This window comes from Perognathus longimembris, chromosome 21 (genome assembly GCF_023159225.1).
Source record: "Perognathus longimembris pacificus isolate PPM17 chromosome 21, ASM2315922v1, whole genome shotgun sequence".
Taxonomy (NCBI): Eukaryota; Metazoa; Chordata; class Mammalia; order Rodentia; family Heteromyidae; genus Perognathus; species Perognathus longimembris.
The window spans coordinates 6584034-6604464 of NC_063181.1; the positions used below are offsets into that span (position 1 = coordinate 6584034).

General features: G+C 45.3%; 1 protein-coding gene across 1 annotated transcript in view; it reads left to right on the plus strand.

The window, feature by feature from the left end:
• Positions 1-20431, plus strand: part of Ebf2 (EBF transcription factor 2) — a 169019-nt gene that overhangs the window by 108961 nt on the left and 39627 nt on the right. The window contains exon 7 of the mRNA XM_048330904.1: positions 15283-15364. Coding sequence (XP_048186861.1) covers positions 15283-15364 — 82 coding nt within the window. The remainder of the gene's footprint in view (positions 1-15282; positions 15365-20431) is intronic.

Consider the following 20431-nt stretch of genomic DNA (forward strand, 5'->3'; position numbering starts at 1 on the left):
ATGAATAAAACCCAGGGTCCACGTTTACAGATGACTGTCTGCAGAGAGCATGGATTATCACACCTCTGCCCTGCTGATACCAATGAAAAAGTTAGCCATTTATACAATCCTATCTTCCTCATTCCAAATAACGTTATGTAGTTTCTTTGATTTACGGATACTTCTTTCAAAGGCACTTTTGAGAGTAAGAAAACTGAAGAGTGCTGGAAGTCTCAGCTAAGCTTCAGGGGTTAGGTACAAGCATATATGTATATATATATATACATATATATGCATATATATTATATAGAGTCTGTGTGTGTGTGTGTGTGTTTGTGTATGTGTGTTCCTGTACTCGGGTTAGCTGTTTTGCTAAAGGCTGGTTGTCTCCCACTTAAACCACAGCTCCACTTCCAGCTTTTTGGTGGCTAGCTGGAGATAAAAGTCTGATGGACCTTTCTGCTCAGGCTGACAGAAAACTGTGATCCTCAGATCACGAGCAGCTAGGATTACAGGTGTGAGCCGCCATTGTCTACCCAGTTACCATCTTTTATGATATGCGTATTTGTGGGTTGTGTATATTTGTTTCTCAATAATATCTGCTCTGGTAAGGAAATGATGGCGGAACTAACTTAAAGTTGAAGGCTGAGCAGTTAGCTTTTTCCACACAGATTTTTTTCTTTTTCTCAATAGAGGTTTCCTTTTCACTTGAGCCATGGTAAGGATATGGTCACAAGTAAATATACTCTTCAGAGCCAATGCTACTGTATCAGGCATTAAAAACAAATCACAGCTGGAAATGTGGTGTGGCTGGGAATGTGGCTTAGTGGTAGAGTGCTTGCCTAGTGTGCATGAGGCCCTGGGTTCAATTCCTCAACACTACATAAAATTTTTTTTTTAAAAATCACACTTGTTTAGTGATGTGTAGGAATACATATCTAAATGAACTTTCCTCCTTACAAGCGTCTGGATTTATAAAGTGTGTAACATAAACCTATATTTAGAAGAAAACAAAATCCAAACTGAACACTCCAAGTTCTTAGAAAGCTGAGGTTTGGACTAAGTTCTGTCAAGGACTTTCCAAATGTCAACCTGAACTCGAGTGCTTGTTTTAAGCAGATCGGGGCAGATTCATGGGAGCCCTAACATCTGCCGCATTCATATTTAGCTCTTTGGGTTTTTTTGATCCTGGGGTGAGAAATCAGCACTGCTCACACGGGATGGGCGATTCCACGCGTGGCCTCCGGCTTTGAAACAAGGTGGCTCGGTCGCATGTTGGAACCAGAAACACCGAACCCAGGGAAGCGGGGAAGAGGCACCTAAGGATGCTTGCCGTTCCGGGGGAGGGGACCGGACGGCCTGGGCCTCTGGTTCTCTTCTGGTCCTTCTGAGGTGAGCCTCAGGTGTTTTGTTTGAGGTGAGCCTCAGGTATTTTGCTTCTGGTTTTTTTTCTTTTGGTCCCACCGTTGAGTTTGAACTCAGGGCCTGGGTACTGTCCCTGAGCTTTTTTTTTTTTTTTCTTCTCAATGCTAGTGCTCTACCACTTGAGCCACAGCGCCACTTCTGGCTTTTGTTGTTGTTGTTGTTAGTTTACTGGAGATAAGAGTCTTGCAACTTTCCTCTCTGGCTGGCTTCGAACTGTGATCCTCAGATTTCAGACTCCTCAGTAGCTAGGATTTCAGATGTGAGCAATGGGCTCGCCAGGAGCCTCAGGTTTTTTTTTTTTTTTTTTAATAAGAGAAATGCAAGCAGCATCAGGTAGTGTTATTTCTGGGAGAAATGAGCGTTGATGACCTGTGTTGGTTAGCACAAATGTGTCTGTACTACATCTCGAAGAAACATGGGACAGGTAAAATCCTCTCCATCATTTCAAAGAAAGCGTTCACTTCTGGAGGGGAGATTTGGAAACCTCAAAAAATTATGGTAATTCTCACTAATAGAGACTTTATTACCAGTAAGGGTTGAGCAAAAAAACAAAACGGAACTGGGAATAAATGATTGATCCCTCAAACTTTGTATAGGCTTAGGAGTTAGGGTGAGATTAAGGTGACATCAGCTGACAACATTCTAGAATATTCTTGGCCTTGTCTGAATGCTTTTTGTATAAAATTCTTGACCTGATTTTTGTCCCAGTTTCTCTTTTATATCATCTAAGTTTAGTTCTGCTTTAAGAAAAAAAGTTAAAGAAAATGTTTAATGAAAGCCAACTAGCTCTACTATAAGTCGTAGAAGAAAATCTATTTTGTTAAGGGAGCGACAGAACATTGAAATACCTGGTTTTATATTTGTATGTGGGTTTGGCAAGCCTAATCTGACACCAGATCCGATAATTCTATATGTACCACCTGCTACCTGTCAGGGTATATGCTCTTCCTTTCTCCCTCGGTGTAATTGGGCATGAGTTACTTTACCGGCTAAAGCGAAGGTAAACCATCACATCTGTCAGATGAAATTGAGATTGGCTGTAATTATCCTTGAGGTTTTTCTTCTCCACAGGAAGGGCTGTCACGGAGGGAAACCCTCTTATCCGAAAGCAAAATGAGAAAGCTGGGTACCGGTGCTTTAGGCCTGTAATCCTGGCTACGCAGGAGACCTAGATCTGAGGATTGAGGTTCGAAGCCAGCCTGGGCATGCAAATCTAAGAGGCTCTTACTGCCAGTGAACCAACAATATGCTGGAAGTGGAGTAGTGGCTCAAGAGGTAGAGCGCCAGCCTTGAGTAGACACAGTTAAGCAGTAATATCAGTGTATATTCTATGAAACTAGGAAAATTGAAGTAAAGGGTTGGGTTGGGAGGAATGGGGGAGAATGATGGTAGGGGTGATATTGACCAAGGATCGTAACTTCTTTGTTCAACTAATTAAAGATAATAAAAATATAATTTAAAAAAGAGTGTGAAGCCCTGAGCTCAAGCCCCAGTAGAAGTCCCAAACAAACAAACAAATAAAAATAAAATTAGGGAAACTTCTTACAATGTGAATATCAGAAGAACACCACTTAGCCAAACTCAGGGCTTCATAATCAAGCTGCTCTATACCTGAGCATTTGAATGCCCTAATAACTTGCTAGTCCTGACACAAAAAGTGAATTCCACGTCATCACAATTGCTTCCTTGCCACTCTTTCCTACAAGTGCATAGTTTGAAATTGGCTGGGTGATGATGAGGGGAATAAAAGCAAGTCTCAAAACAAAACTGTTAGCTCTCAGTAACCTGGCTCTTCTCAGCTCTAAGCTCCGCTCCAGCAAGTTAAGGGAGTGTTTGGCCAGAACTTCACAGGAGGGAGCAGAGGGACCTCAGTTTACCCTCAGAGTTTAACCAACCCATAAGTACTTTATTGCTTTAGAGACACAGAGCTTTTTGGCTGCATAGAAACTAGGTTTCCTGTTATAATCATTCAAAACGGGACAGGAGAAATCTCAGCACGTGGCACATTCAAGCAAGATGTCCATGGCCATTCCTGTATTTTCTTGAGTGGAGAGTTTGAGTGGAGGCACCACTGAGGACTCGGCAAGCTCCCTCTCTCCTTGGTTTTAGAAATAACTTTCTGGTCTTTGGAGACTTGAGGTTGGGGACGTAAGGAGTATTGGTTTGGCTTAGAAAAACTTTTCCAAGGATCTTATGTTCCTAAACTATCCAAGGAATGACATTTCTTAGTGCAGAAAAATTGTGACAGCCTTTTCCCAGGTGCTTTCAAAATGGTCTTTGCATTCGAGTTAGTGGTTGCCCCACTGGGGTTCTCCTTGAATGGAGCCTTCCCTTCGGTGCTGAGCATTGGCCAATGGCTTCCCAGGGGCCGATGTACTTCTTACCTGCTTTCTCAACTCTCAGACTGGTTTATCCCCTAGCTTTGAAAAAAAAGAAAAGAAAAAGTTGGCTTCCTGGTAGTGAGAAGGTATATTTAGTATAGTAATGAACCTGGGAATATTGTTTTCGATTCTGCAGAAGAAATTTCTATTTATAGTCTCACTATGAAAAGTTAAATCGCAGCGCTGGAAAGCCAGGCATGTTTCAAGTGGATTCATCCTTCTGGCCAGCTAATCTTTCGGTCACTGGTGTTAGTGTTTCACCAGTGGGCAGTCAAGGAGCTGTAAAGTGATTTTCTCCTTCCCGCTGAAGGCTCACAATCTTCTCCTCTCACCAACACACACTTCCCCATGTTGTCTCCCATGAATCTTTCTCAATTTGCCCGATTATTGGTCAAGCTGGCCTTGGTCTTCCACACCCCTACCCTGCGTGGAATTTCCAAACGTGTCATCTGCCCACACTTCAAGCTTTCCTGCTCCCCGTGTGTCAGAATGGAGCTTCATGCTTGGTTGTGGAACTCTGCAGTTTTACACATTTTCAAGTGCACAGATGCGTGTTTTTCTTTGTGACTCCACTCTCCCGCATTAAAGAGGGACCCTTCATTGTAATCATTACCGAATGGATACAGTACTAATGGAACTTAATTGTTTCCACTAGATGGATCTCGGGTGTTTTTGGCAGCCAAAATGAAAATGATTCCAAATACCATCAAAGGGGCTTATAAGCACCCAGCATGCACTGAGTGTTTTGATATACAGTGGAGTGTTAATATCATTATCTCTGCTAATACAACATACGGTTACTTTAATCCTTTCCCGCCTCTGTGATCTTGGAAGATCCGACGGATAGAAGGCAAAGAATAAAACCCTATATACAAGGAGACAAAGGGAGAATTAGTCCCCATCCTCGGGATGGGATTTTTTTTCTCTTTTTGATTGTTTGGATGTTGTCTTCAGACAATGTACCTTTATCCATTCTTCTCCTGTGTCTTCCATGCAAGTTTGCGTTTGTACGCGACATCAAACATACCTTTTCACACATGTTCTTTCCAGATTTTTTTTTAACACTTACTTAGCAGTTTATAGAAGGAAGTGAATGATCTCCTCAAGCTGCTTACAAATTAAAAAAAAATCTGTGCTTATTAATTATGCAGGATTAGTCTAATTATAATTCAGCAAATTAATTAGCGACAGAAGGTGTTCTGAAACATTGGAGTACATTTGCATGTTAAATGGAGAGGCTAGTCCGTAATATATGTAAATTTATGCATGGCTTCATAGTTTAATTTAAAAATTTGCAGCTGCATATGGTATGGGAGCAGGTGAAAAGTCAGTTTTAGTTTAATGATGCTAACAAACATTGGATGGTGTCCTGTCTTAGCAAGAGAATGCACTCACATCTGCTAATCTAGGGATCTGTCCTAAAATTATAACGTTACCTAGATGTTGGGGTTCAAGGTCATTCGTGAGTGACCTCGGAGATGGGGTAGGAATAAACTGCAATCTGCAGAAAGAAGGCCATGCCAGGCGGAGCCCAGACTCCGAACTTTGTTCCTATTCTCCAGCTTTGCACGTGCAATCCTGTCCCTTCCGTTCTGGGAATGCAGCACTGGCTGCAGCCTGTGGAAATAGCGTTATCTTTTTGTCTCACTGTTATCGATTCTGGCAGGTGTAAAATAGTTGTCCAACCTTGATTCCCTTTCCAAATATTCACATTTGCACTTCATTTCAATTTCCCGGAGTCGTGGGAAAGTTATTACCGAGTTATGAATTAATGGTAGGGTGGAGAGTTTTACACATTGGCCTCAACCATCTGGCAAAACAGTAAAACCAGCGGACCAGGCAGCAGCAAAGGGCCCTTGCGGTAATTGGTGTTCACTGCTCAGCCTAGCAGAGATGGGCTTTGTGGGGAAGGGGAGGGCGGGTGGGGGGGGGGACGGATGTTGAGGACCGTTAAGCTGACGGCTGACTAATAACTTCATTTCTCCCCTTCACCCAAGAAATCCCCGTACCAGGAAGACTAGATTTGTATATTTCTGCTGAGGTCCCACAGGAAGGGGAGTGTGTGCCTTTTCAGAAGGCAGTGTGTAATATGATCTGGTTTTGGGGTGTAGATGGGGAGCAAGAGACAGGGCAGAGAAGACCCGAGTTGGCGAGAAAAAGAAAAAAAAAAAAAAGGAAAAGAAGAATCTGTGTTCATTGCCAAGAGCCCTCGGAAGACATTTTAGAAGAACAATTAGAATTACAAACATGCTCTTAGTGTTGCGTTCCCTTCTAATTCAGGCCCAAAGAGTTCAATTATTATTTTCATTAATGGTGTCAGATTTTTTTCATCTGACTGCGAAAAACAAGGACTTTTCCTTAGAGATTTTTCTCCCTGTGAGCCACTTGGTGCCAAGTAATGAAATTCAGGAGAGGGAAGATGTTTTTGAATAGAGAAGAAAAAAGAAATTAAAATCCAACAGACAGCCAGACCCTCAGAAACAAGAGTGTGTTTACTGGTCAGAAATAAGTAAAACATCCAAGTGGCCCCTGGCCCCGACTGCTCAGCTCAGCTACTGGGGGCGGAGGGAGACAGTCACTTCAGAAGGAATCAGGAAATGGCTTTGACACGGAGTCTATCAATAGAGTCTGATGTGCACAGTGAGGGACATCCCCCCTTCTGGAGCCTCAGTGAATACAACGTATCCTCCTCCTCCGTGGCAGGCAGGCAGCATGTTCAGAGACTGAAGGATCGAGTGCCAAGCTGAAATGCCACTTCCAGGAGCTTGTCGCTAGAGAGAAGATGGGCTAGGAAACAATTCCACAGGGCCTGTTGCCAGCTAGGAACCAGCATATTGTGTAGGGAGCTCAGAAATCTTTGGCTGGACAAGAGTTCACTGCAAACAGCGACGAGGGCTTAGACCCACCATCTTGCTGTTGTTGTGTTCTTGTTTTCTCCCCACAATCTGTTGGACTGGATTACTTACATATGTTGTTTTATTTTTCTTTTTATAGCTTGTTTTTTTTCCCCCTCTTACTATCTTTTCAAGTAGTTTATTTTCCCCCTCTGACTATTTAAGGAAGTTAGCTTTAGGAAGGTACATCTTAGTGCGGAGGGAACCCCAGTTCACAGAGGGGAGCTGATATACACTCGTGGCAGCCCACCTTGAATAATTTGGTTTGGAGAGTGTACTAGTTTTAAGGTAGAGCGAGGCACAAGTACGTCTAGCAAAAAATGTGAGCACTTGCAGAATGCCCTGCCTCTCACTACTGTCCCTGGGCGGGTCCTCATTTTTAAGATAAAAATTAAGCAATAGTCATTGTCCTAAGAATGACTTGAAGTCTTATGGAAATGAGAGGGACATTCCAATGAACTGCCACAGATAAAACTGAAAATATTTGCTGCCGAAGGAATTGGCTTATGGCTCTCCTTTAAAAATCGCCATCATCAGAAACAACCGCGCGTCCCTGGAGTCACACTTTCAAAATTTAGCTGCGATGATTTGATTCTCAAAAAATGTTTTCCAAGAATGAATTTAACTTCTTATGTGACAGTGCTGGCTTCTTGTCCTGTTCTCAGGACAAATAGAGCCGAAATCTTCCTTATGCACTTGAGCAACCTTCTGGATTCGTTCTTCTTGTTGTTTGCTTGTTTGTTGCTGTTCTGTACGAGGTGCAGCAGTCTGGGCGGAGCCATCTTTGGGACTGTTGAGGTTCTTGAGAAGTCTCGCTTTCTGAACGTCTGGTAGACATGTGTGATTTTCCTTTGCACTCTCAAGTAGAATTTCTAGAGCATGCAGTCCCCGATAAGAATGATAGACATTTCTGACTGCTTGCTTGTTTTGCTACATGAAGACTGACTCTGCATTCGTTTCCAGAGTCGGAGGAAGCCGGCATGAGCTCCGGGAAGCACTTGTCTGTAATGAACAGCCAAGTGGCCACGGCTTTCCCCTTCCCTTGTCTTTGATGGAAATGTGGCCAAGTTCTCGCCGGGGAGACATTTTGCTGAGTCAAAGTGTTCCACGTACAAGCTTTCTTTGTCCTTCTAGCGGTACTGGGGTTTGAACTCAGGACCTTGTGCTTACTAGACAGGTGCTCTCCCACTTAAACCATGCCTCCAGCCCTTTTTTGGATATCGTTTCAGATGTTTTCCCAGGGCCTGCTTCACAGTCTTCCTTCCTATCCCTCCCAGATAGCTGAGAGCGCAGGTGTGGATCTCTACAACCAACTTGCAGATTGAGATGGATTCTCACTAACTTTTGCCCAGACTGTCTGCAAATGTCAGACGTCCTGACCTCTGCCTCTCCATTACTTAGGATTATAGGTGAGAGCCACTGGACTTGGCTCTCCTTGCGTTTTCCATCTAGGCCGGATAATCTAATTTTTAAGACATTCTTTTTCATCTCCTCTGTAAAATGGGTGTATTAATGCACCCACCCTCAAGAGTTGGTGGGTTAAATGAAATCATGTGTGGGAAATAATATGAATCTAGTGAGTTTAGGCTATTATCCATGGTTATTATCATTGTCACTTTAGTCTTTCAGCCAAGAGGAGTTAAGGCAGTTGAGTATAGGAGGAAGCAAGACAATTTTCTGTTGAAAAAGTTCTTATAAGCTGCCTGCCAGTGGCTTATGCCACTAATCCTAGCTACTCAGAAGGCTGAGACCTGAAGATTGAGGCTCAAAACCAGCCTGGGCAGAAAAGTCCCTGAGACTCTTCTCTCCAGTTAACCACTAAAAAGCCAGAAGTGGAACTGTGGCTCAAGTGGTCGAGTGCCAACTTACTACTTCTAATGGTAATTGATCCCTTGCTTAGGAATGTCTGAGGGGATTAGAGAATGTTTGCCTGTCTATCCATGTATTTCTCTATATAGTTTAAGGTGTTGCTTAAATAACTGGAGTAGATGGAACATTATAAAAAAAAAAAAAGTCAGTGCTGCCATCCCTTGGTAGCCACAGGTGATTGTCCGCAGGACCTACTAGAGATACCAAAGTTGGAAGACACCAAAATCGGAAGATGCCTAAGACCTGGTATATATGAGCTGAGTAAAAAAAAGCCAGTCTGTCAAATGATCTTCCCCTCTTCACCCGGGGTCTTTCCTGGACCTTTGTGCTGGTGCCGCCATCTTGTAACACAATAACAACAACCTCTCAAGTGTGTGGTGGCCACGTTGCTTTCAGAGGTAGCCGGATCCCATTGGCCTTCTAGAGCCTCTTCATCCTGATGGACTTTAGTCAGAGTTCTCAGAAGACCCTTAACGCTTTAGGGCCTTTTTCTAGCCCTTCTAGATCTCCTAAGTGTTCTTCATCTTCAGATCAAGGCTGAGCTGCCGCCGCCCTGTTCTTCCTCAGTGCTTCTGCTTGGCCTGGGCGTCTCTGGAAAGCTTTGGGGAAAGACTACAGTTAAGAATCGGATGAGCTAGAACACTGTTGTGTTTCCCAGCATAGAATGCAGAGGGAGCTGCCAGGAAGGCCATTCTCAGAGAGAGACATTGTCGTGCCAGGGCTTGTAAACATCCAACATGGCTTCTCGCGCTGATGTTAGAGCCTGCATTATAATTTAAACCATGGGGATTTCTGGAGAAGTCCTTAGAGAAGGAAGGGAAATGTCCCCCCCCTCCTTTATTTATTTATTTTTTCCAAATGTCATTCTGTGACTGAGAATAGCCATTCTCCACATTTCTTAGCTGGAAGAGCTAGAGAGCACTTTAAGGGTGAAGAGCTGTCTTCTTTTTAGAAGCACGCACGAGTAGTGAAAGTCAATTGTATTTTAATTTATTGGCCTCTAAAAAAAAGGAGGTTTAGCAGCTAATCCAGATAAAAGGTGTCTTCCTCAGAAATCAATGGACACAGACCTTTAAGCACCTACATGATTTGTGAGGCGATAGCAACTGGATATTTGTCTCAGCCGTTAGAGATCGGAACTGTTCACGTGACCACCGGGGTGGATAAACAGGACCCCATAGCCCATTCTCACCCCGAGGTCCTGAAGAGAGTGAGGTACTCTCAGATCTGCAGCATGGAAAAGGCAGCTATATCACAGAAGTTTCTAGAGTGGAACCAGTTAGATTTTATTATTATTATTATTATTATTTTGCTTTAAGGAAGTAGGGAACCAAGTTTCAAGGGGAAAAACATTTTCACCTTCTTTTACTTGAATAAGGCTCTGGACAGTGGCCATTAGTTGCACTAAGTTTGCAGGTCTTCTGTGGGCATTCATTCCTGTCTTAGCTTTTCCTGGCGGTGTGGGGGGGGGGGACCCGGAACTTAGATGTCCTCTACAGTGTTCACCTGAAGATTTTTCTTTTAATATTAAAGTGATTAAGAAGGGATTAGACCTTGGATTTAAAATTGGAGACAAGTCTGACAGGGACGTAGAGTGCTGGGTTTTGTGGCAGAATGTTGCATGTATTTCCAGAGGAGTATTCGCTAGTAACCCTCCTGTGACTTCTCTTATCTCCGACCTCCACTACTGCACTGTACCTTTGAACATGAATTGCGCGGTGATTTGCAAGCCATCTTCTATTCCAGACAGGAGCAGGACATGCGGTAAACCTCTGAGACTTCCATCATGTGTCTCCACAGTAAAGAAGGGTCTCAGCTATTAGGAGGAGAGGGATTGAGTTCTCAGGTACAAGAGCTGCTGGCATCCGCAGTCAATGAATCTGCGGATTCCTTGTACAGACCCATCTCTGGTTGGGTGTACCCCAAATCAGGTATTCTCTCAGTCTTCCTGAGCCTCCGTGCTGGGTAGCATGTGCTATTTGCTCAGCAATGAGTATGTGCATGAATTTAGCAGAAATTTGTTCTCTTTAATTTCTTTCTTCCATGTGTCAGGACTGGGGCTTGAACTCAGGGCCTCAGGCTTTTGCTTGGCTTTTTTTTGTTCAAGGCTGGGAGTGTTACCACTTGAGCCACACTTCTGGCTTTTTGCTGGTTATTTGGGGATAAGAGTCTCACGGACTTTTCTCCCCAAGCTGGCTTTGAACTATAATCCTCAGATCTCAGCCTCCCGAGTAGCTGGGATTACAGACGCAAACCACCGGCATCCAGCTTATTTTTGCTTTCTTCAGAAGCCGGGATCCTTCATTTTTCTTGTCCCTTCCTGATTTTTTTCCCCTTTACTTTTAAGGCATTTTTTTTAAACAAGCACAGTGGCTTTATTGAGCTATCGTTTGCATGCCAGAAGGCTTGCCCATTCAAAGTGTGCACTTCAGTGGACTGAAGTGGACTCCAGAGTTGTGGCCATCATGGAGGTCTTGGTGTGGGACACAGAAGGCCAGGTGCCCTGGGGGCCAGCAAGGCCCCGGCTCCAATCCAGTGCTCCCTGGGGAATGGCTGTCCACCCCCTGTAGTCCAGCAGGTGACACGGCACTCACAAGGTTGTCATGGGAACTCGATGAGGTCCTGCATGCTGAGCCCAGAGCACAAGACCCCCTCATCACCAGCTCCCTGCCCCAGCTTTCAGTGATTCACAGTCCACTGCAGCGCAAAAGCGTTGAATGGAAAGTTCCAGAAATGAATCATTAGCAACTGTTAATGCAATGCATGGTCATAATGGTGGTCATTCACTATTAGGTATTGTTAATCTCGTCCTGTTTTGTGAATGAAATTTTATGATAGACACGTATACGTTCAGAGAGTTTGGCATCATCCGTGATTGCAGTCGTCAACTGCGAGTCTTGGGAAGCGGCCCTGGAGGATGGGGGGGCTGGCAGCAGGAAGACCCCAGAATGCAGCCTGCCTGTGTTTCCTGTCCTCTGTCCCCTCACAGCCTTCAACTTTTGGGTCCCCTAAGTGGCGAGCAGGGACAGAGATGGCCTGACCTAGGCTCCTCCTTGCACCCCGTGCTGTCGAAGCCCCGAAGGGCTTCCTCGTGGAAAGGTGCTCTTGGCAAGACGTCGCTCCAGAGGGCCAAGTGCCATCGACCCGCTGCCCCCCTCCCACTGTCCTTCCGCGCCCTCTGGTGTCGGTGCATTTCATCTCCCACGCCATCCCCCTTCCTGCTGCACAGTGCCCATCCCACCCCAGCACGCCCTCGTCTCTGTATCTCCAGTGGGTTGTCCCACTAAATAGCCCTTTCTGGAAGGCTGATTCCATCCATTTTTCCTTTGCAATTTGGGAATTTTTTTTTTTTTCTGGTGTGCCAGTACTGGAGCTTGAACTCAGGACCTGGGCACTGTCTCTTAGTTGTTTTTTTTTTTTTTTTCACTCAAAGGTGGCAGTCTACTACCTGAGCCACACTTCCACTTCTGGCTTTTTGCTGGCTACTTGGATAGAAGAGTCTCATGGACTTTCCTGCCTGGGCTGGCTTTGAACCCCAGTCTCACGAGTAGGTAGGATTTCAGGTATGAGCCACCAGTGCCCAGCTGCTCTCATGGCAGCTTGATGTTGGAAGAAAGTCCAGAGATAACCCAGTCAAACTCTTCCTTTAGCCGTTGAAGAAACCAAGGCTAGCGAGGTGGGCGTGATTTGGTTACACCAGTAGCTGTGGGCAGGTCTACTAGTGCACGAGCATGTGTGCTTTTGCTGTAAAGGAATGCCTTTGGTACATGATACCCCTCCGTGACCCGGGGACCTACATCCATGTGTGGGTTGGTTGGGGTTCACATTTTGACCCCACCTTCCCATTCCTCCCTCTTCGTAAAACAAGGATCAACCTCCCTCGTTAGGGCTCAGGGCTCAGGAATGCAGCCCCAAGCCCCGCCCACAGCAGCCGGCTAAGTGCTTGTAATATTTATGTTGTCACTGTTGTTTGCAGAAAGTGGAAAGATTTCCCATCTTGATGAGAAATCTGCACATTTGGTCTGAATCTTGTAATTCATTTTGGTTTTCTGTTTCGGAGTGGAGAGAGCTGACATTTTCCAGGCAGCTCCGGCTTCGCAGGGATCCAGACCCAGGGGATTCGGAGAGAATTTGTTCCTTGCACGTTAGCCTGTGGCTAAAGGATGGGTAGACAGGAAAGGGCTTCTCACCAACGCCCAGAGCACCGTGCAGTGGAGGGTACCGGGGTGAATGGTGGACGGGACAGAGAGAAAGTCAGAGATGTCAGCAAGCTCCAGAATTTCTTTTCATTCATCCTTAGAACCATATAGATATGTACATATGTGTATGTATATATGTATATTTATATATGTGTGTATGTATATATATATATACACACGTATATTCCAAGCCATAACTTATGGTGGTAGAGATTTAGAAGTAGCAATTGCATGTTATGTTGTCATAGTTTATTTTGGATTGGATTATAATGTAAAGATGTCTTGGCCCACTGTCCTCCATCCCCTGCCTTTTCTCCACCCCTTGGGAGCCAGATGCTAAATCCTTGGTGTGCAGGAGTCTGAAGAGGTTGTGCAAGGGTCTGTGTAGGTTGCAAAGTCAGCCCCGAAACAAGCGCAGAGTCAACACTGTGTGTTTTCCATCCGGAGAGCTGTTAAGGATCCTAATTTAAAATGAATAAAGCCTTTCACTCGGCTCCGTGTTTCCCTAAACCGTTTGATCCGAGGTAAACGTTTATCTCTTCTGCACTTTCCCATCAGCGACAGCATTCACCGAAGAATGCTTTCTTGAACATTAATGTTTTCAGCAGAAATGTTAGAAGCCAGGGCAGGAGGGGCGAGGGAAAGTAGAACATACACTGATGCTTCATAAACGAGTCCAGTTAGGGCAGAACTTTCCAGAGACCAAGGAGTAAATGAAAACAAGCACTCAGTTTGGCTTTGGTAAGGGAAAGATATAAACTACTTTTGAGGGTGCTAGAGGGGAAATGTGGAGGGTGGGGGGGCTATTGTTTAGAAAGAGGCTCCATGAGAAAAGACGAGGTTTCAGTACCTCCTCCGAGCCTCTACCAGCCTTGGGAGGGGCAAGATGAACGCAGAGGACGGGACACACAGAGGAGTGGTACCCTTTCCAGACACAAAACGTTTGAACCCCGCTTACTTTTGACTGAAATAAAAGCTGTCCTCCTTCTAACTCCAGATGCCATAGGCTGACATGTCACTGTACTCCTTAATTCTCCAGCAGGCTGTGAATGTTACACACTTTGCACACAAGCAGTGCTGTCCATTTTCTCCTCTGCTTTTGTCCTCCTGGAGATCTCTCTGACACAAGACCCAGAAGCTCCCGCGGGGGCGGGGGGGGTGCCCTGCCCACCCCCTAAGAGATCACAAGATAGACGTGAACCAGAGACATTAGAAAGCAATTAAAAAATATGTAGCCACGACTTCCAAGTCGCAGCTCAGCCTTCTTCGCAGACCGGGGCAGAGGTGTATTGCTAAATAATTTTAGCAAACAAAGGATAAAAGCGCTTGGAGACAGAAGTGACTCTGAGTCAATCTCCCTGCTCTATCCTTGCTTATTGTTTACTGTCTCATCAGGTTTTTTTTTTTTTTTTGTAAGTGATACATTCAGTTAATTGGAAGGCTCTTGAATTCTTTTGTGTGGTTGTTGAAAAAAAATAAAAATAAATAGAAGGTCAACGGTGAGAGCATTTTCACAATGGATGCTTTAAAACAGCATTTTTTTTTTTAAGGAAGCATTGTTGATTTGTACTTCTTTTTCGTTGTTGTTGGTAAATCCTGGAGAAAATGTATATCTTTTCCTTTAAAGTTCTAATTCAAGGCATGGTGTGAGAGTTCTGAAGGGACTTTGGGACTGCGGTAAAATTTCGTTGTCATAGAAACTGGAAGGGAAATAGGCCCAGCTCACCTGGGACTTGAACACTGCAAAAGCTAGATTTTTTTTTTTTAAGGGAAAGGACTCTGCAAGTGAAATAAATGAAAAAAACTTATTGTATTTTTAAAACAAAATTTCAAAATGGGAACTAAGTAAATTTCTCCACAGACCACTTGGGTCATTTTTCTTGGCCGATACGGTTGTCTGCTTCGAGATGCCCAATTTCCAAATCACACAGATCATTGAAGAGGACATGAGCTCCCCAAGTCTGTGTCACAGATGATATTCCCACACCAGGAGGATGTGTGCCTTTGTAGCTTTTCTTTTCTTTCTTTTCTTTTTTTTTTCCTGCATAATTCCTTCATGGTCTGGAAGGACATTCACACTTGTTATTAATTACGTGTATAGCAGACTGAGTCTTGGAAGGGTAGCCTGCCGTTTTGTGCTTTTTGGTTACCTGGGAGGGCATAGTCAGACACCCTTTGGGTGTGAGCTTGCAGGAGAGCCGGGAGCAACTTCCTGCCATTTTTAAGCCCAGAGCAAGACACTCCATACAGCAGGGGTCACTGCTGTGTTCGATGCCTCTCTGCAGGGTGAATGCTACAGAAACTCTGAGGCTGGCTGGCCCCCCAGAGCCCAGTGTGGCGGTTCCCCCCACGGTGATGGAGAAAGCTTGGCCATGTTCCTGCCTAGGCAGAGGCCGGTTGACGTTCCCCAGACCTGAAACACAATCGCTTGTCCAATCCGATCTAATCGAATGCAGATCATCACCGCCCTTCCAAAATGTTGACTGAAGGGGGAAAAAAAAATAATAAAGCTAATGCATTGCTTTCTCTTCGCAGATTCTTTTTAAAATTTTTCCTCAAGTGCAATCAGAATTGTTTGAAAACAGCGGGAAACCCCAGGGACATGAGACGGTTTCAGGTAAGGCGCCACGACTACTAAATATGTCATCTGGTTTTTCCCTCCCTCACTCTCTTCCTTCCTTCTTTCCTTTCCTCCCCATCACGCGCCCCTCCTGCTAGCAATGCCCAAGGTAACCCGGCCAGCCGGCCGGGGCGGAGGGCTTCTTCGTCTTGTAGCATTTAGGTTTTCTGTTGCCAAAGCCCATGGTGGAGCTTCGATTGGAAGCCCCCGGGCTGCTCCTCAGCCCGCAGCAGGACTGGCTTCCTGCTATCAGCCACCTTGGGATTTTTCAGAGCTGCTTGTCTGTGGGTCCCCCCCCCCCCCCCCAAGCAACAGCCTCCTCTTCCCACCTCCCGATTAACTATTCCGTGCTCTCCCAGCCCGTTGGAAGGTTGTAGGCCCAGCGGCCCTGGTCACTTTAAGACCTCGGCATGACAACAAGACCCGTGGGACGGTGACCCAGCTGCCCGGCAGTTAAATCTGCCACCGATTTTATCACCCTGGCCACCGATGTACTGAGGAGACGAGCTAATAAAAAAAAACACACAGCACAAAGCGAAGCTGGCTGGGCTGGAGATAAGAGAGGGCGCAGCCTGGCGTGGCCTGCGTCTCCTCTGCTCGAAGGACCCAGACTTGAGGCGCCTGATGGACTCCCTGCCATTCCCGGCCACAGGAGGTCCCTGGGTCCCGCTCCCCATAGAAACATGCAGAGGGGGTTAAACAGGGGTGTTTGGGTTTGAGACGCCTCAGAGCGAGGGAGGGAGTCCTCATGTGTGAACGTCTGCTAAAAAATCCTCTCCCTTCCTTCCTTCCTTCCTTCCTTCCTTCCTTCCTCTTCCTTCCTTCCTTCCTTCCTTCCTCCTCCCTCCCTCCCTCCCTCCCTCCCTCCCTTCTCATTTTGTTCTTCTCTCCCTGTCTCTGTTTCTGTCTGTCTGTCTGTCTTGCTGTCTCCAGTATGCTTGCTGGGAAGGTGCTCTACCACTTAAGCCATGCCTCCAGTCCCCCAATGCTTGAAATATTGTCCATGTCATATCCCACAAATTAGGTGCCTTGGGACCTTTTGTTGTGAGGCCATATCTGACAGGGCCACTCAGTGGGTAACGGGGGGCTGAATGGGGCTCAGTGGTAGAAAACCTAACTAGCATAGAGAGGCGCTAGGTTCAATTCCTAGCCACTGCAAGTAAAAGAAAAAGAAAAGAAGAAAGGAAGGAAGGAAGAAGGAAAGGAAGGGAGGGAGGGAGGGAGGGAGGAAGGAAGGAAGGAAGGAAGGAAGGAAGGAAGGAAGGAAGGAAGGAAGGAAGGAAGGAAAGGAAAGATGGAGGGAGGGAAGGAGGGAGGGCCATACATGCTACCAGTGAGAATTATTTGGGGGGGGGGAACCCCTTTAATTAATCAATCAATTAACTAATTAATTTTTTCTACATCATGGTTATTAAGAAATCTTACTGTGACCAGCACACTTTTTGGTATAAGTATAGCATATTCAGCATTCTTATCAGGCTCTCTTTAAAAAGTTGAGCCCCCTCGCTCTGAATAGGCCTCTCCCCTTGCTGATTGATACAAAGACAAACAAAACGACAATAACCCTTCCTGGGAACTGAGCGGGAATGTTTTTCCCAGGAGAAAGTCACTATCTTCAATGCCAGCAAACCAATTGTAGCCCCAAAAGGAGTGATTCTTTTTGGCAAGACTGGGATTTGAACTCAGGACCTTGCCTCTCGGTAGGCAAGTGCTCGGTCTACCACTTAAACCATGCCCTCAGCCTGAGAGTGAAATGATAAAGAATTCCCAAAGTGCCACATTGAATATGGAAGCTTAGCTTCATTTCTAGAAGAAACATGGGCAAAGGAAAGAAGTTGGAAGCTTGGATTCTTTTTCTACCCTCTTCTCCCTCACCGCCTTCAAAGCGGGTTCAATTTGAAGAGGTTCTCACAAATGTGAAGGGTTTCTAGAAGAACGTATTTTCATTTTATCTCTCCCAAATTTTAGAAATAGGTTCTTACGGCAAATGTAGGCGAACTGGCTGCTTCTTCATTTCCTCCATGAGGGAGGTTTCTCCTACTTGAGATGTTCACTATTCAAGGATTTGCATTGTTGTTCTCAAAGTGACCTGGAGAACACACTTGGCTTTTTCAAAGACAAAGGGAAATAGAAGAAAAGTTTGTAGATCCTAGGCTTGCACTATTTTAGAGTAAATGTAGTGTTTATTAACAAATTCCTTTCACACATTTCTAAAATGAGGTAAAATTAATTCATGTACCATACGACTCACCATTTTAAAACCTCTTTAAAGTGTACAATTCGGTGGCTTTTAGCCAACCATCACCACTACCTGATTCCAGAAATTTCCATCACTCCAGAAGTTTCTCCTGGAATATATATCTAATTCAGAATAAAAAGGGCAATCATTTTTTAATCATATAGACAATTACTTTACTACTTTTGTTATATGATCAAACACACATTTACTATAAAGGATTGTTATTATTATTACTTTTCTGGTCCTTGGACTTGAACTCAGGGCCTGGTTATTGCCTCTAAACTTTTTTGTTCAAGGCTAGTGCTCTAGCACTTGAGCCACAGCTCCTCTTCTGGCAGAGTGTGTGTGTGTGTGTCTTGTGTGTGTGTGTCTGTGTGTGTGTGTGTGTCTGTGTGTGATTAATTGCAGATCAGAATCTCACAGACCTTCCTGGGCTGGCTTTGAACTGCAGTCCTCAGATCTCAGCACCTTGAGTGCTAAGTTTGCAAGTGTGAGCCGCAGGCACCCAGCTAAATGGTTCGTTTATGGGGATTTTAATCTGAACAGTAGAAATGCAAATGTTTCTAATAAAACCATGAAGTCCAGAAAGCCCTCCCTCCTCTCTCAAGACTTGTATAACCTCGACTCTTTTCCCCCAAAAATCAGGGAATGAGACACACATTATTAAATGGATCCCAAAGTCTGAATGGATTCAGCTCAAGTTTTTGGGGGTGTTTGAACGTACTCCACCACTTGAGTCAAGTCTACAGTCCTTTCTGCCTTAGTTCATTTTTTGAATATGATTTTAAATTTTGGCCCGGGCTGGCCTAGACTTTGATCCTCCTGTTTGCACCTCCTGTGTTAGCTTAGGTGCTAGAGATACAGTAGGAACAACTCAGATATAATCTCCACCCACAAGGGTCTTACATGCTGGTTGGCCTTTCTCCTAGGGAAGAGATCCAGAAAATAGAGTAAGTGAGTGGTTCTCATGACCGAGATCTACTTCTGTGTGGTCTTCACAAGATTGGCCTGTCTGCTGTAGGCATTTCCATGATGCACGGCTGACTGATGCCCACCACCAGAAGTAATAGCACGTGCTTTCGGAAGTTCCCATGGCATTATCTGTAATGCCAACAGGTCATCAGCCGTTTTCCTTCAAGATGACTTATTTCTAAAGGAAGACCACAGGGGTGTTCTGCATCAGAGGGGAGCACCAGCCGTAACACCAGGTCACTTTGGCCTTGATAGCCTGAACACGTACCCCATCTCCAGATCATTTTTAATGGAGCCATCATTCCCACAGCACTTTCGTATACTTAGCATGTGAGTTTCCCAACTTCCATTTACTGAGTTTTCTGAGGGACTTTGGGGCCTCTCACATTCATCCTTTCAATGGCTTCCTTTTTCCAATGAGACCCACCATCGTGATCCTTCTCAGTTTGTGCAGTGGTGCCAGGGAGAGGACCCCGCTCAAGGCATGCATTTCTTGGCTTCAGCAGATGAGAGCTTACTAATTATGGTGGGCAGGTGCCTTCCTAGTGCGACAGCAATCACTTCCGGGTTAAAGGTGACTTGGTTCTGGGTTCCCCGGTTGTCCGGGAGGGGCTGGTTGGTAGTCGGGGGATCTTGAGGGAGCTCGGAGGGGCAGAGGGGAAGGTTTCTGCTTGGTGAAGCGGTGTTAGGCAGGTCTCTAGAGAAGCCTGCGCGGTGACGTTGAAGGAACTGGTCTGCCCACGTGATCCCTGGCTGATCTCCAGGAGGTGCTAGAGAATTCGAGAAGCTTTGCATTGCCGTGTGCTGGGTGCTACAGCCCCAGAGAATGATGGGAAATTAACATCACTGACAAAGACACCTCGTCCACACCGCCGGGCGTTAGCCATTACTCGATTTGACTAAACGATGTGAGAGCAAAGGGCACGGCTACTCACGTCTTGGAACAGGGCCAGGATCCATCCAACAACCCCTTAGGATTTTTTTTTTAAACCCTCAGCTCTTATATAAAACTTTTTAATGGCACCACCATCTATTTTCCTTAAATAAAAATTGTTGAATGTTTCTCTCACACCCATTGGAGAGAGAGAAACGAGAGTTTAAATTAACTCCAAATGGTAAAAATTTAATACAGCCCCAGCTGCCTGCAGGTTTCCTTAGTTCAAACTCTGCGTCTGAGAGCTGCCGCAGCTGTGTCAGGGGCTCACGTCTCCACCATTTGAAAGCCGCTGGGCTACCGCGCAACAGTTGTAATGCACATAATAAAAATGAGGGGACTTAGAGGCTCTCTGGTCAATAGTTGGTGTCCATTATCTGGCCATAAAGCAAAGGAGAGTCCAAGTGAAGAAAGGGCCATTATCTACCAGGAGCCTTGGAAAAGCTCTGAGGTTCTGAGGGTTGTTTTGCCCCTCAGTTTGATACTGTAATACTGGGAAAACTCTCCCTGGTGTCCTCTTAGCATTGTCTTCTGTGCTCCCACGCCTGGCTGTGGGTGTCTCGGGTGGGATAAGAACTGGACTGCTAGAACTTTTGACTGAAGAAAAGTGTTTTGAGTTGTTGGTGGTAGCGACAGGCGAGCAGGTAGTTGCCTAAATTACCTTTAGGAAAGAGCACATCAGATATCAGTTAGATGAAAACAAATACTCAACTATCTTAGGGGACTTAAATTTTGGCACTCCACCCCTTCGCCTGATCCCACTCCAGCACAATCAGATGTAGAACATTCTGGAACACAGAGCTTTCTTAGTTCTGCAGCGGCAGTACATGCATTCTTTGGCTGCTTATGAGACCTATTTGCTTCTGATTTTGGATGCAGGACAGGTGATTCATGGGGTCTTCAGGGGAAAGTTGGGTGG